The sequence below is a fragment of the Schistocerca serialis genome, chromosome 4 (genome assembly GCF_023864345.2).
Source record: "Schistocerca serialis cubense isolate TAMUIC-IGC-003099 chromosome 4, iqSchSeri2.2, whole genome shotgun sequence".
Classification (NCBI taxonomy): Eukaryota; Metazoa; Arthropoda; class Insecta; order Orthoptera; family Acrididae; genus Schistocerca; species Schistocerca serialis.
In genome coordinates, this window is record NC_064641.1 from 382,625,722 (window position 1) to 382,642,176 (window position 16,455).

The window sequence follows — 16,455 nt, forward strand, 5'->3', positions numbered from 1 at the left end:
CTAACTAACCTAAGGACAGCACAAACATCCATGCCCAAGGCAGGATTCGAACCTGCGACCGTAGCGGTCTTGCGGTTCCAGACTGCAGCACCTTTAACCGCACGGCCACTTTGGCCGGCCGACTTGTGTAAGTGGCACATAATAATAAAAATCAACATTATGCCTTTCTCACTTGTTTGACGTTTTCTGCCCACATCCCATTCTTAATGCACTACATTTGGAAACACTCTTCTGTATGTCTTTGTTGGCTTCACAGTGTCAGATTAATTTTTTATTTAATTATATATAGGAATGACTCCTTACCCTCTCCCTTAAAACCCACATCCTTTTGTCTTTCCCTCTCCTTCCCTCTTTCCTGATGAGGCAACAGTTTGTTGCGAAAGCTTGAATTTCATGTGTATGTTTGTGTTTGTTTGTGTGTCTATCGACCTGCCAGCACTTTCGTTCGGTAAGTCACATCATCTGTGTTTTTATATATATATTATTATTATTATTATTAGTCGTAAAGCTCCCAACATGGAAGACGCTAAGTAAAGATGGTTCACTTCTGGGGCTTCTTATTCTTCTTGTTTGCCCACCAGGTCTTCATTCTTTGCGAGAATTCAGCTTTTCTTTCTTCGCTCCATTTTGTTCCAGTTCTCAGCGCTTTTGTCTCTGGTTTGACCTCCCATTTGTCAACTTTAAGTTTGAAATTGTTTCTTTTGTTCATGTCTTCAGTAGTAATGTTGGCTAATTCCAGATCTTTCTTTACATTTTTGATCCATTCTCCTCCATTAACAAGGGATGCTACGTATCTTACTATTTTTTTTGTAAGTCTGTGATCGGGAAGTCTCATTATGTGGCCATAGAATTTTAGACGCCTCTTCCTCATGTCTATCTCTATGTTAGAATATTCTTCAATTTTAGAATTTTTCTGTAATCTATACCCCTCTTTGGTCCATCTTGGTCCCAGAATTTTCCTAATGATTTTCCTTTCCTCTTTCTTCAGGTTTTCCATATCTGTTTTCCTTTTAAGTGTCAAGGTTTCGCTGGCATATAGCATTATTGGTTTAATTACCGACTTATAATGTTTAATTTTTGTATTTATAGATAGACATTTCTTATTGTAAATGTTTTGGACCAGCCCTAGACCCCTACGAGCTTTTAATATTCTTTCTTGTTGTGAGTATTTTTCAGAAATTATCTCTCCTAAATATTTAAAGTATGGTACCCTCTTAATTTCTCCATATTTGGTTTGTAACTTAGAGATTTCTAGATTTGTTGTTGTAAACACCGTTTTCTCAAAAGATATTTGTAGGCCAACTTTTCCTGCACACTCTTTTAAGGTTTCTATCTGTTTGACTGCCATTTCACTAGAATCTGCCATTATTGCAAGATCGTCTGCGTAGGCTAAGTAGGGGATTTGTAGGTCATCTTTTTTGGTTCCCAGTGATATTGGTTTCCAGTACTTTTCTTTTTTGAGTTCTTTTTCCCATTCTGTCATGACTCTATCCAGAACTAAGTTAAATAACAGAGGTGATAATCCATCACCTTGTCTAACCCCAGTTTTTATCTCAAATGATTTTGAAAGATTCCTCTATAGTTGTTCACATTCGATTTATCCCCTTTTTTATGTAACGGATGTATTAGGGCACATTTCCAATCTTCTGGTATTTCTTCAGTAACCCATATGTTTTGAATAATTTTAACTAGCTCATTTCTTGAGTTAGACCCTAGACTTTTGAGAAATTCGGCTACAATTCCATCTTCTCCTGATGCTTTGTTATTTTTGAGTTTGTTTATGTGTTTGATAATTTCTTCTTCAGTTGGCGGTACAGAGTCTTGCTGTTGCGGGGCTTTAGTGCTGGATATTGGAAGAGCTTCTGTTGGTTCTGGACAGTTTAGTAGCGTTTCAAAATATTTGGCTAATTCTTCACAGTTTTCTTCGTCGCTTAGTGCCAGATTCCCATCTGATTTCCGAAAACAGACATTTTGAGGGATATACCCTTTAATTTGGTTTGCAAAAGTTTTGTAGAATCCATGCGTATTATAATTTTTAAAATCTGCTTCTATTGATTCCAGTTGCTGAGTTACATACTTTCTCTTCTCTTGTCTAATAAGTTTATTTGAAAGTTTCCGTGTTTCTAAAAAGTTTTGAAGAGTTTTCTCATTTTTATTTGAACTGTACTTCGCAAAGGCTTCTGTACGAACTTGAATTGCCTTTTCGCATTCCATATTCCACCATGGATGTTTGTGCTTCTTCTTCAGTGGTATTTGCTCCTTCGCTATTTTTGTGATTTTTTCCTTGAATGTTTCCCAGTTGTTTGCGGGAGAATTTTCCCATTTTTTAATTGTTTCTGATTCTGTTAGTTTTTGTAGGTCAAATTTTGGGATTGCTGGTGGAATTCTTGGTGTTTTCCTTCTTGGGGTGAATTGGACCCGAACTCTTGTGAGATAATGATCTGAGTCAATATTTGCACCTCTCCTAACCTGGATATCTCTGATCTCTTTTTGGAAGTTATATGAGATGGCCACATGGTCAATTTGAAATTCTCCCAATTGGCTTATAGGGGATCTCCAGGTCTTCTGTTTTCTTGGTTTCTTATTGAACGACGTTGAGCTGATTTTCATGTTGAATTGTTGACAAAGTTGGATTAGTCGCATGCCATTTTTGTTGGTCAATTTGTGTGCTGGGTATAGCCCAACCATCTTCCTGTATTTCTTTTCTCTGCCAATCTGTGCATTGAAATCTCCAAGAAGTATTTTGACATCATTCCTCGGTATCTTTGACATTTCAAGTTCTAATCGTTCCCAAAATTTATCCACATTGTCTAGGTCCTTTCTATTGTCAACGTTGCAGGGTGCGTGAACATTAATTAGGGTGTAATATTTATTCTTGTGTTTCAACCTAAGAAACATTAGTCTATTGCTAATAGTTTTTACAGATTTTACAAATTTAACTGAGGATTTTTCGACCATAAAGGCCATACCAAACATGTTTGCCCCTTTACCAATTTTTCTGTCCGTTCCACTTTTGAAAATTCTGAAGCCATTGTAGTCAGTGATTTGATTATCAGGAAATCTGGTCTCTTGTACTGCTAGGATTTGGATTTTCAGCTTCTTTAATTCTTCTGTTAATGTGTATAATTTTCCGGTTTGTATTAGTGTCCGTATGTTTACTGTTCCAATGTAATCTTCATTTTTGGGAAGTTTTCCAGAGTGCTCCGATCCACTCACAAGTCGTGTAGGTCCGGTCTCCCCAGAATCCGATAGACCGGTTGCCACCTTTCTGCTAGGTGGGTGGATTTCACCACCTGGGGTACTTTTGTTATTACATACACGAACCATGATTTTACTTGTAATTGTATTTTGGTCTGACATGTGCCAGTTGGTAGGATCAAGGTTGTGGAGCCTTGAAACACAAATCAGCCACCACTAACATGTGGAACAGACGCTGTCGGGAAACCGCCACTGACATGTGGAACCGTCGTGCCCTAGTTTGCTAGTTTTGGTCCACCCCGGGTATTTTATTTCCCCGGTACCCACCATATCTGGTGAGCATTCCCCTATCCACCACCTGGGGAGGCGCCTGGTAGGAGACTAGCAACTCCCCCAGGTGTGTTTGTATATATATATATATATTTTTTTTAGGGGCGAGAGGAGTGTGGGAGATAAAAGTTGTAGATGTCAACCAAGGTTTAATTACAATAAGCTGGTTCCACTGAATGTAGGTTTCAGTTGTCATGTAGAGATGAAGAGAGTTGCCCAGGGTGAACTATTATGGAGAGCTGCAGTCTTCAGACAGAAAATAATGAAAAAGTATGGGAAGATTGAGGATTTTGCCATTGTTGTACTTGCAAGTGTATATTGATGAGGTGTCTGACATATAGACAGAGAGGCAAGAAACAGTGTTGGGTTCTGATAAGAGAAACGCTAAGAAAACAGTGAGTTGGTATTGTGTAACGGGAAATAAATGTAAGTGAAGTTTTCTCCATCATAATATGACTGAGTTCTAGATGAGCCTGCTCCAAACCACCTGGAAAACAATATGTGAATGAATAAATATATGTACAAATCAGTCAGGAATACAACTGGTAAAATTATTGGTTGCTGAAGTTATTGGAACATTGATTTAATTCTATCCAGAAACTACCACAAAAGGCTTCCCTGCACTGATGTGTACTCTGATATTAACTTGTAACTGTTATTATTAATGTATAGAGGTATGTATTCTCTGTTGGACCAAGTAATAGGTGTATAACTGCAGATATGTATTATTGTGTATTAAATACAGTCCTATTTAAACTAATTGGCATTTGAGAGCAAGCCTTCTGGACTGTTCCCAGCAGCAGTAGTACTCCAATGGTCACATTACATTGTCAGCCCCCACTGTTCAGCCACTTCACAAAACATTGTGACTGCCAGTTCTCAAGGGGGAACTGTACTGGAAGTGCAAATTTCACCTATTCAAAGGAATAATAAAAATTAAGTATAAATATCAGACAGGCTTAAAGATATTATAGATCTCTATACCACTTGAATTTCAGATTATCTGCTTGATTTTTGTAAGTGATAGGCACAACAAAGTGATTTTCTGATGCCACAGTGAGATGCACACTGGTGGCTGCCTACAGACATCGTGACAATATTTCAATTTCAGACTTTGAGCATCAGATACGAAATTTCCATTAATGTGTCACTTTTCCACTAGGTATCTAAACATATTTGCTGAAGTACAATACAAATCTCACTCATAGAACTTTTTAACAAATAATTTCAGTGCTTTTGTAAACAAAAGGGAAATGTAAACCATTTTGGATTTAATAAATTTAATGTTGTAATAAGCAATTTTTTTAGTTACTGGAAGCACTAACAGTAGATAATGAAATGCTGCTTCTTTTTAGCTTTTTGGTATGCTTAGTGCACATATTACATTATGTTTGTATGTGTATGCTTGTACTGAACTTAATTTTTAAAGAACTGTCTTTCTCTATTTAGTTTTCAGCGAGGATGAGCCAGACCTGAATAATGAACTTGAAATATCAGTAAGTTTATTACCTTCTTACATACTCAGTCAAACATCATCTTAATTTTTAATCTTTATTTCTGATATTAAATTTGTTGTAGACCATAAACAGTTACTACGCCATTAGAAAGATGACATGAGAAGACCATTTGTTTTGTTTACAATTAGTAGTTTTTAATGTGCCTAACCATTTTATTGCCAGATATGTGCTGATTTTAACAATGAAGAGTACTCCAAGATCCAATTAAAAGTTTGACTGTGCTGTGAACCAATTAATTAAATGACAGATATATTGTAACAAAACAAATGTGACTGAGTCAGATAAAATATTATGAAAAGGATAGTTGTTACTCAGTTACTCGCCATACAGCAGAGATGCTGAGTCGCAGATAGGCACAATAAAAAGTCTGTCGGAAAGTGAGTTTTCAGGCTGAGTCTGGTTTCAGCTGCCAGAAACTGTGGTTGTGTGTGTGTGTGTGTGTGTGTGTATGTGTGTGTGTGTATGTGTGTGTGTGTGTGTGTGTGTGTGTGTGTGTGGTCCAATTTTTAAGAAGACCTTGTTGGCTGAAAGCTGTCTGCGACTCAACATCTCTACTACATAGTGAGTAGCAACTACCCTTTTCATAATACTGTTACATTCCATCCTGGACTTTCCATTGTTTGAAATAAATAAATTTCTATGTCATATGCATAAGCAAAACTTTTTGGAGGATCATTAATTAAGGCGCCACTCTTATCTACCTTTTGAACCATCATATGTAGGACTGAAGCAAATGAGGGTGTAGAAAGTCCATCCTTTGGTTTATTCTGTTACTGTGTTGTAATCTTTCTCCTATCTCTGTTGCTCCAGTTTTACTTTATTACCCATTGATGTAAAGTCACTTTTAATGAAGTAACAATTTTGCTTGGCAATACAAATAGTTTTTACCCACATGAGCATTTCATGGTTAAATCTATCGAATAATGTTTGATTCTAATAAATGCACTCTGTGCTCAGATCTGGTGTTTATTCAGGGCTTTTACCAGTAAGCTGTTTAATTGCAGATAGTTGATCTACATTGCCTCTACTTCTTCTGCATCTGTATCATTATTTTCATGTTACTTTTTTCTGTGTATTTCTGAAATCCCCTGTCGATAATTGCTGAGAACTGTTTGTATGCAGTGTTCAGCACTGTAATACCTATGTAAATTGCACAGTTAATCCTTCTTTATGCAGTGGATGTAGTTTTCATGCTCTACATTCTGTACTGTCTGGTCTGTAAAATTTGTTCATTTATTCCACATATTTCTACTTTAGTTTGATAATCTGCATATTCAATTAATTCATCTATATCCCATCTTCTTGCAGTATTCTCCTTATTTTTCAACCCTTTCACATTTTCATTATTTCTTCTTCAGATAGTGCTGCTTCTTGTGTCCATGTGGTACATGTCATCAATGTTTGTTCTTCATCAGTCTACTTTGTTTGTTACTCTTCTTAATTGGAGAGGTTTAATAACTCCTTGGAGGACTGTCCATCATTTTAATGACTATTACTTTTGTTCTCATTTCCCTTTTCATGCTTGATGTGTTCTGTTAATTCTCTTTATTGCAGTTCTGAGTTACCAAATTTCATTTAATGCTGGAATACCGACACAGAAGTGCTCTGCAGTAAGTTGGCAAGAGTTTTGCATCTCCTTAGGAAACTAGAGGATTGTGTGAATAAAGAGCTCATGCATAAGGCATACTACACCATTTTTCATACACACTTACATTATAGAATACTTCCTTGGAGAAAATCTGCTGGAACACAAGCGGTTTTCTTCTGGAAGAAAAAAACTGTTAGGTGTATTTTTGATTTGAGCAATTTGACTTCTTGCAGACAGTACTTTATTGAGAATAAAATACTTACAGTCCCCAGTCTATGTATACTCAAAGTACTTATGCATGCCAGACAGAATGTCCACGTATGCAAGTAGATCAGATGTGCTCTCATATCAAACCAGAAACAGGAACTTAGACACACTCCTTGACTTGTTGAAATTAAGTCCAAAATAATTTTTTGGATGCTAGCAAAATATTTTTCAACCGTACACCATTTGACTTGAGGAAATTACATGAAAATAAATTTAAAATAGTTGTAGAGACATGGCTGGACAAAAAGCATTCTGTAACACTAATGAATTTATATATAAAGAAAAAAGGTGATCTTTGATTATAAATTTCACTCTAACGCATAAAATTGTAGCTTCTGGCACACAAGGGTTGCCCAGAAAGTAATGCACCACATTTTTTTCTCTGCCAAAAACAATGCTTCGAATATGAAATGTTATGTGTGTATTAATTGAAGCCTCCTGAGTGAGTGTGCCAAGTTTCTGTCACTTCTGACAGATAGCATAGCTGTGGGACAGTTTTAAAATGGCATCTGTAGGTGATGTATGTTACAAGCAACTGCTGTCATTGGATTTCTGACTGCAGAGAAAGAAACTGTGGGGAATATTCACAAATGCTTGTGCAAAGTATATGGAGCGACTGCTGTCGAAAGAAGTACAATTAGTCACTGGGCACAGAGGGTGAGGTCATCAGAAGGTGGTTCGGCAGAGCTCCATGATTTGCAGCAGTCAGACCATCCATGGCTGTCACACCTGACATGTTGCAGTGAGCTTATGTCATTCATCATTAAGGATGCCACTCATGGAAGACATTTTGAGGATGATGAGGAGGTGATTCACACAGTGAAGCACTGGCTTTGCCACCAGGACAAGGATTGGTACCGACAGGGCATACATACCCGTGTTTCTCGCTGTAGGAAGGCCATAGAACGGAATGGAGATTACATGGAAAAATAGGGTGTGCAGATAAAACATGATTATTTCATGTGTGTAATTCTCATTATGTTCAATAAAGAATTGTTGAAGAAAAAAATGTGGTTCATTACTTTCTGGGCAATCTTCTTACAACCTAATTTTTAGTGTGCACAATCTGTGCAACAAAACTAATTTTGTGATGAGTACAAGAAAGCAATATTATGTAATAATATTTAACTTATGTTAACTGTTTCTTTAATTATTTGTACAACAGTTTGTGTAATTATGTCTGAATAATGACGCCTTATACAACACAACAGTTGTTTATGGGCAAATAAAACAGTTCAGTTTAATTCACAGAGATATTCTATTTTTCTGCATTAAGATTTTATGTACTCTCTTTTATTTCTTTTTTGTTTTATTTGCTTGGCTTCATGCATCTTTGGCATCCTGTACAGTTTCTTCTTGTCCTCCTTTATGGCATTCCTCTTCTGATTTAATTTTTCTCCTTTATCACTATTTGACTGTCTTCAGTGGACAATTTTTTTTCTTTCTTCCTGTACCTTATAGTTTCACTGAATGTGTCTTGGATTAAGGATGCCATTTTCTGTCACCAGTCTTATATATAATTATTTTTTTCTTCTTCCCTTCTTTTTACTGTTACCTTGATTCTTCTTGTTCTATATTTCTTGCCCTTGTGTTTTAGTTTTAGTATAGCTTATCTCTCTGCCTTAAACTTACCTTGACTCCTCTTCTCAGAGACCTTTTATCTCAACTTTAACTTCACAAAAAAATTATCAGAATTACAACTGAACAGAACTCATAGTGTCTGTTACTGATGATTTATATATACACTGAAGTAACAAAACTCATGGGATACCTCCTAATATAGTGTTGGACCTCCTTTTGCCTAACGTAGTGCAGCAGTTTGACTTAGCATGGACCCAGTAACTTGTCGGAAGTCCTGTGCAGGAATATTGAGCCATGCTGCCTCTATAGCCATCCATAATTGCGAAATTGTTGCAGGTGCAAGATTTTGTGTACAAACTGACCTATCAATAATTTCCCATAAATGTTCAATGGGCAATGTAGACGGCCAGATCATTTGCTCTCATTGTCCAGAATGTTGTTCAAACCAATTGCGAACAACTGCGGGCTGGTGACATTGCACATTGCCATCCATAAAAATTCTATTGTTTAGTGGCTGCAAATGGTCTCCAAGTATCCAAAAATAACCGTTTACACTCGGTAATCAATTCCATTCCATATAAACGTAGCCCATACCATTATGGAGTCACCACCAGCTTGCACAGTGCCTTGTTGACAACTTGGGTCGATGGCTTTGTGGGGTGTGGGCCACACTCTAACCTTACCATCAGCTCTTATTAAATGAAATCAGGACTCATCTGACCAGATCACTATTTTCCAGTTCCTAGAATCCAACCGATATGGTCACAAACCCAGGAAAGGTGCTGAGGCAATGTTGTACTATTAGCAAATAAGCTCGCGTTGGTCGTCTGCCACCATAGTCCTTTAATGCAGAGCTCACCATCTGCAGCATCGTCGACAGGACTGACTGCGGACCTTTGGTACAGAGCCGAGTGGAGGGTCTGAATCAGAGGCTGAGACGGTTCTGCGACCGTGTGGGCTGCAGATTCCTCGACTTGCGCCATAGGGTGGTGGGGTTTCGGGTTCCGCTGGATAGGTCAGGAGTCCACTACACGCAACAAGCAGCTACACGGGTAGCAGGGGTTGTGTGGCGTGGGCTGGGCGGTTTTTTAGGTTAGATGGCCTTGGGCAAGTACAGAAAAGGCAACAGCCTCAACGGGTGCAGGGCAAAGTCAGGACATGCGGGGACCAAGCAGCAATCGGTATTGTAATTGTAAACTGTTGAAGCTGCGTTGGTAAAGTACCGGAACTTCAAGCGCTGATAGAAAGCACCGAAGCCGAAATCGTTATAGGTACAGAAAGCTGGTTGAAGCCAGAGATAAATTCTGCCGAAATTTTTACAAAGGTACAGACGGTGTTTACAAAGGATAGATTGCATGCAACCAGCGGTGGAGTGTTCGTCGCTGTTAGTAGTAGTTTATCCTGTAGTGAAATAGAAGTGGATAGTTCCTGTGAATTATTATGGGTGGAGGTTACACTCAACAACCGAGCTAGGTTAATAATTGGCTCCTTTTACCGACCTCCCGACTCAGCAGCATTAGTGGCAGAACAACTGAGAGAAAATTTGGAATACATTTCACATAAATTTTCTCAGCATGTTATAGTCTTAGGTGGAGATTTCAATTTACCAGATATAGACTGGGACACTCAGATGTTTAGGATGGGTGGTAGAGACAGAGCATCGAGTGACATTATACTGAGTGCACTATCCGAAAATTACCTCGAGCAATTAAACAGAGAACCGACTCATGGAGATAACATCTTGGACCTACTGATAACAAACAGACCCGAACTTTTCGACTTTGAATGTACAGAACAGGGAATCAGTGATCATAAGGCCGTTGCAGCATCCCTGAATATGGAAGTTAGTAGGAATATAAAAAAAGGGAGGAAGGTTTATCTGTTTAGCAAGAGTAATAGAAGGCAGATTTCAGACTACCTAACAGATCAAAATGAAAATTTCTGTTCCGACACTGACAATGTTGAGTGTTTATGGAAAAAGTTCAAGGCAATCGTAAAATGCGTTTTAGACAGGTACGTGCCGAGTAAAACTGTGGGAGATGGGAAAAACTCACCGTGGTACAACAACAAAGTTAGGAAACTACTGCGAAAGCAAAGAGAGCTTCACTCCAAGTTTAAACGCAGCCAAAACCTCTCAGACAAACAGAAGCTAAACGATGTCAAAGGCAGCATAAGGAGGGCTATGCGTGAAGCGTTCAGTGAATTCGAAAGTAAAATTCTATGTACCGACTTGACAGAAAATCCTAGGATGTTCTGGTCTTATGTTAAATCAGCAAGTGGCTCGAAACAGCATATGCAGACACTCCAGGATGATGATGGCATTGAAACAGAGGATGACACGCGTAAAGCTGAAATACTAAACACCTTTTTCCAAAGCTGTTTCACAGAGAAAGACCGCACTGCAGTTCCTTCTCTAAATCCTCGCACAAACAAAAAAAGGCTGACATCGAAATAAGTGTCCAAGGAATAGAAAAGCAACTGGAATCACTCAACAGAGGAAAGTCCACTGGACCTGACAGGATACCAATTCGATTCTACACAGAGTACGCGAAAGAACTTGCCCCCCTTCTAACAGCCATGTACCGCAAGTCTCTAGAGGAACGGAAGGTTCCAAATGATTGGAAAAGAGCACAGGTAGTCCCAGTCTTCAAGAAGAGTCGTCGAGCAGATGCGCAAAACTATAGACCTATATCTCTGACGTTGATCTGTTGTAGAATTTTAGAACATGTTTTTTACTCGAGTATCATGTTGTTTTTGGAAACCCAGAATCTAATATGTAGGAATCAACATGGATTCCGGAAACAGCGATCGTGTGAGACCCAACTCGCTTTATTTGTTCATGAGATCCAGAAAATATTAGATACAGGCTCCCAGGTAGATGCTATTTTTCTTGACTTCCGGAAGGCGTTCGATACAGTTCCGTACTGTCGCCTGATCAACAAAGTAAGAGCCTACGGAATATCAGACCAGCTGTGTGGCTGGATTGAAGAGTTTTTAGAAAACAGTACACAGCATGTTGTTATCAATGGAGAGACATCTACAGACGTTAAAGTAACCTCTGGTGTGCCACAGGGGAGTGTTATGGGACCATTGCTTTTCACAATATATATAAATGACCTAGTAGATAGTGTCGGAAGTCCCATACAGCTTTTTGCGGATGATGCTGTAGTATACAGAGAAGTTGCAGCATTAGAAAATTGTAGCGAAATGCAGGAAGATCTGCAGTGGATAGGCACTTGGTGCAGGGAGTGGCAACTGACCCTTAACATAGACAAATGTAATGTATTGCGAATACATAGAAAGAAGGATCCTTTATTGTATGATTATATGATAGCGGAACAAACACTGGTAGCAGTTACTTCTGTAAAATATCTGGGAGTATGCGTGCGGAACGATTTGAAGTGGAATGATCATATAAAATTAATTGTTGGTAAGGCGGGTACCAGGTTGAGATTCATTGGGAGAGTCCTTAGAAAATGTAGTCCATCAACAAAGGAGGTGGCTTACAAAACACTCGTTCGACCTATACTTGAGTATTGCTCATCAATGTGGGATCCGTACCAGATCGGGTTGACGGAGGAGATAGAGAAGATCCAAAGAAGAGTGGCGCGTTTCGTCACAGGGTTATTTGGTAACCGTGATGGCGTTACGGAGATGTTTAACAAACTCAAGTGGCAGACTCTGTAAGAGAGGCGCTCTGCATCGCGGTGTAGCTTGCTCGCCAGGTTTCGAGAGGGTGCGTTTCTGGATGAGGTATCGAATATATTGCTTCCCCCTACTTATACCTCCCAAGGAGATCACGAATGTAAAATTAGAGACATTAGAGCGCGCACGGAGGCTTTCAGACAGTCGTTCTTCCCGCGAACCATACGCGACTGGAACAGGAAAGGGAGGTAATGACAGTGGCACGTAAAGTGCCCTCCGCCACACACCGTTGGGTGGCTTGCGGAGTATAAATGTAGATGTAGATGTTTTGCTACACTGTCCTAATGGATACCTTCATTGTTTGCCCTCATTGATTTCTGCAGTAATTTCACACAGGGCAGCTTGTATTTTAGCACTGATAGCTCTAAACAAACACTGTTGCTATCGGTCATTAAGTGAAGACCATTGGCAGTGTCAGTGTCCATGCTAGGAAATAATGGCTTTACTTTATTATTCTCAACTTACTCCAGACAATGTGGATCTTTAAATATTGAATTCTCTTTAACTTTCTGAAATGGCTTGTCTCATATCTCTAGTTCTGACTACTGTTTCATGTTCAAAGTCTGTTAATTCAGTCATGTGGCAATAATCATGTCAGAAACCTTTCCGTATGAATCACCTGAGTACAAGTGACAGCTCCACCAATGCACTGCTCTTTTATTCCTTGTGTACTCATTCTACCACATCTGTATATGTGCATATTGCTATCCCACAACTTTTGTCACATTAGCGTATTATTGATTTGCTGTATTACTGTTAGATGATAACCATGTTCTGTATTTTTCATAATCATTTTACAAGGGCACTTCAAAATATAACTTAAACTCTAATATGACATGTCAAATAATTTGTATTATATGATGCACTACACTCCACAATATCAGAGTTACACCACATTATTTTTCAACATAATTACCACATCTTTTAAACAACAATCAGAATGCTGTAAAAATTGTTCAGTTGCTCGATCTGCTTCTTGCTGTTGGAAACATTAAATGATCACTGTTTGACTTTCCTTTTTGTTGAAAAATCTCTTTCCCTTAGATGTTCTTTCAGCTCTCTGAAAAGGCTGAAATTACATGTTGTGAGATGTGGACTTCCCAATCAGCTTCACCAACATCTGTTTGGCCTTAATCGAATTTATGTCAATATGTCACTACGCTGGACATGAAATTTCACCTGGACCATATAGCATCTGAATTTCATGTTGAATCTGTATCAAATTTAGGCATTTTGCCCACAGGAATTGTACTGTTGAGTCTACTTAAACTTTGGAGTGTGTTTCCAGTTGTTGTGCCATTTCGTTCCTGCACTGTGATCCATCTGCTTTCCATACTGCAGCAGAACTGTGGCTGCAGTGAACTCAGAACATGTGTTCTCTTCTGACAATGCACCACCCTTGTTGCATAATGGTCTTAATTAGGGACAACATGTGTAGCGTACTTCCTGAAGTCCAGATGTGTTTCATATTTCACTGAATCAAATTGATTTGAATTCTAATAACTCTTTGGAGGCTGAGTATTTTATGGCTACATCTTAAAGTTAGTCTTGTGTCATCAATTTGGCACTGAAGTGTGCCATTGTTATAAAGTAGACATATTTGTATTCTTATCTTTCTCATTCTTTAATTAACATGTTAGCATTGTTGCCTGTAGAAAGTGTTGGCCCAGGTTCAATTCCTGGTCAGGTAAAAGATTTTCTTCATTCACACATTGAGTTTTTTGTTGTGTTAATCATTTCCTCTCATATTCATTGACATGCAAATCACCAAGCTGGCGTCAAATAGAATGACTTGTGTGAGGCGGTCACAGAACACTACTGGGGCTCCTGGCCAATAATATTGTATGATCATTTCATTTTTCATTGATGGGTGTGTATAGTAATTCGTTGTTTTCCAAGTTTTTAACAACCAGCAACCCTGTTCATTATAAATTGTATCTACCTGTTCCCCATAGTAACAGAAAAGTAATTCTCTTTCTCTGTCTTCTTCATTCCACTTATTCATATTTCTTGTTGTGCTACAGTATTTGTTAATGGTGCTGCTTGTGCAATTTCTTCCATTCTGCTTGGCCATAACTAGTGTTTACATTCTGCGTTCCAAAGAATCATATTCATTTTCCATTTCCCAAGTGCTGTTTTCCCAGGTGTATCTGTCATGCTACAAGGAACTGAGTTTTGTTTCCGAAATATATTGTTCTGTGTAATAGGATCAGAAGAACAGGTTCTCTTTGGTCAGGGTTACCATACCCTAACCAAATTATCCCAGTTTTAAGGCACTGTAGACTTATCTTTCACTTTTTCGTGTGCTACATAGCACACATTCTTTTTGTGTCATGCGCCTGATGATAACTTGGCATTTTGTCCAGTGGGATGTGAGAGTGAGGCTTGTTCACAGAGCTGAACTATACTCCAAGAACCTCCAACTCAGTTACCAGAAACAGCAATTCTCAACATTACTATATCAAAACAGCCTTAAATATTTAGATGTTCGAACAGAGAACGCATACCCAACTTGGCGTAGAACAACCACCAGCTCCCAAAACTGCTTGACCTCTTGTTAATCGATGCATTTAAATTCTGAATTGTGGTTAATAGGATCTTTACTATTCCTTGAAAAGCATAGCTCTTCATTATTTGTTCCAATAAAATTTTGAAGTTCTGACCATGAAGACCACAATGCTGTGTTATTTCATCCTCATGCTACTCAAACTAATAATTTCTCAGATATTCTCCACAAGTAAACATGTTCTGCAATAGGGAACAGTGTAAAAATAAATTTGAAGGTTTACATGCAATGTTTCAGTTATGTCCTTTCCACCACTTGATCCTCTTCTCTACTTTTGCAACCTATACAAGAGACTGATTGGCAACGGCTCTGTTTTATGAAGATCCCAGCCTACTGTTTTTATCATCATTGTGTTTTATTAAGCTTGTCAGTCACTTTTATATCTGGGCTCTCCTTGTTAGGGGTGACTCATCTTAATGCCAGTTGTTGTCACCAGTAAGTTTAATTTTTTCTGCCTACTATTGTACAAGTATTTAAGGGACAGAGTTCCATAAACAGTTATAAAAATAGACACAATGTCTGCAGGAACTTTTAATGAATTTGTAATGGCTGTGACAGATGTGTAAGTGAAGCAGGCCATAACAATTTCTAATGAGGGAAGACAGAACTCGTGACACACTTGGAGATGTTATAGTACAAGGGGAAAATTAAATGTGATATCTATGAATTACAAATACACCAGGAAAGTAACTCCATAAATATAGCGTTTATTATTAGTGTCTCAAATGCTTTTGTCTAATCCATATTTTAGTCTGATAACCAACATGTGCATTACAAAAGAACATTGTTTAATCACATCTTATTGGTACAGACAGCTGAAACTGTGGAAGCCATTGTGACGCAACTGATGGAGAAGCAGCGTGTAGCTCGTGCAGCTGCTCTTAGCAAGCAACTCGAATGTGGGTGCCCAGATTCCACATGTGCTGACAGTAAGACATGTTCCCATCCCATGCGACGAATTACTGCAGCAACAGCAGAAGTTGACAGCAGTAATCAGGTATGTGCCAAGTGAAAAAGTATAAACAATATATAGTGTCAGGCTGTTTCTCTATCTTTCCACTAATTTATACTTATGTATGCAATACTTAACAAAATAATTTTTATTTCTTTATACTTTAAGCAGTTTTATGTTGAAAAGGAACTGGGTCTTGTCCCCATTCCACAATAATCCTTCATGAAACTATAGAACATTTTAAATTCCTTGTATATTAAATATATAAAATCAGTGCTAAAATGGAAAATCCTAGGTGGAATATGAACAATGATATGAAAGAATCAATTTCAGTTTGTAGGAAGCATTGAGAAAAACTTAAATGCACACAATAGCTCAGATTTATGTGAACACAATAGCTCATATTTCAAAATTATGTTTCTTGGTTGAGAGCACTTCACTCTCTTCCTGCCTTCCCACCCACTTCTCCCTGCTGCCACTGCCCAATCATATACACTAAATTTGAAAGTTATAATAAACACCACAGATTTTAAAGCAGGGCTTACTGGTGAAATAGTTCAAGGATGAACAAGTGAATGTAAGTGCCCAAAAGACACAACATTTAATGCAAGCAACCACATTGCCGTCTTCAGATACACTGATGAACTGTTCATCACTGCACCTGATGATGACAATGTGGTCACTTGCCAAAATATTGTACCTATTAAACACTGACCTCTGGCCACTCTCCTATGAACTGTTTCATCATGAA

The 16,455-nt window shown here is 38.3% G+C and overlaps 1 protein-coding gene across 1 annotated transcript in view; it reads left to right on the plus strand.

Annotated features, from left to right (window-relative positions):
• The window catches only part of LOC126474866 (calmodulin-binding transcription activator 1), a 1,815,894-nt gene that overhangs the window by 1,555,512 nt on the left and 243,927 nt on the right, over window positions 1–16,455 (plus strand). Inside the window, exons 10-11 of the mRNA XM_050102346.1 lie at window positions 4,978–5,024; window positions 15,564–15,749. Of these exons, the coding sequence (XP_049958303.1) occupies window positions 4,978–5,024; window positions 15,564–15,749 (233 nt within the window). The remainder of the gene's footprint in view (window positions 1–4,977; window positions 5,025–15,563; window positions 15,750–16,455) is intronic.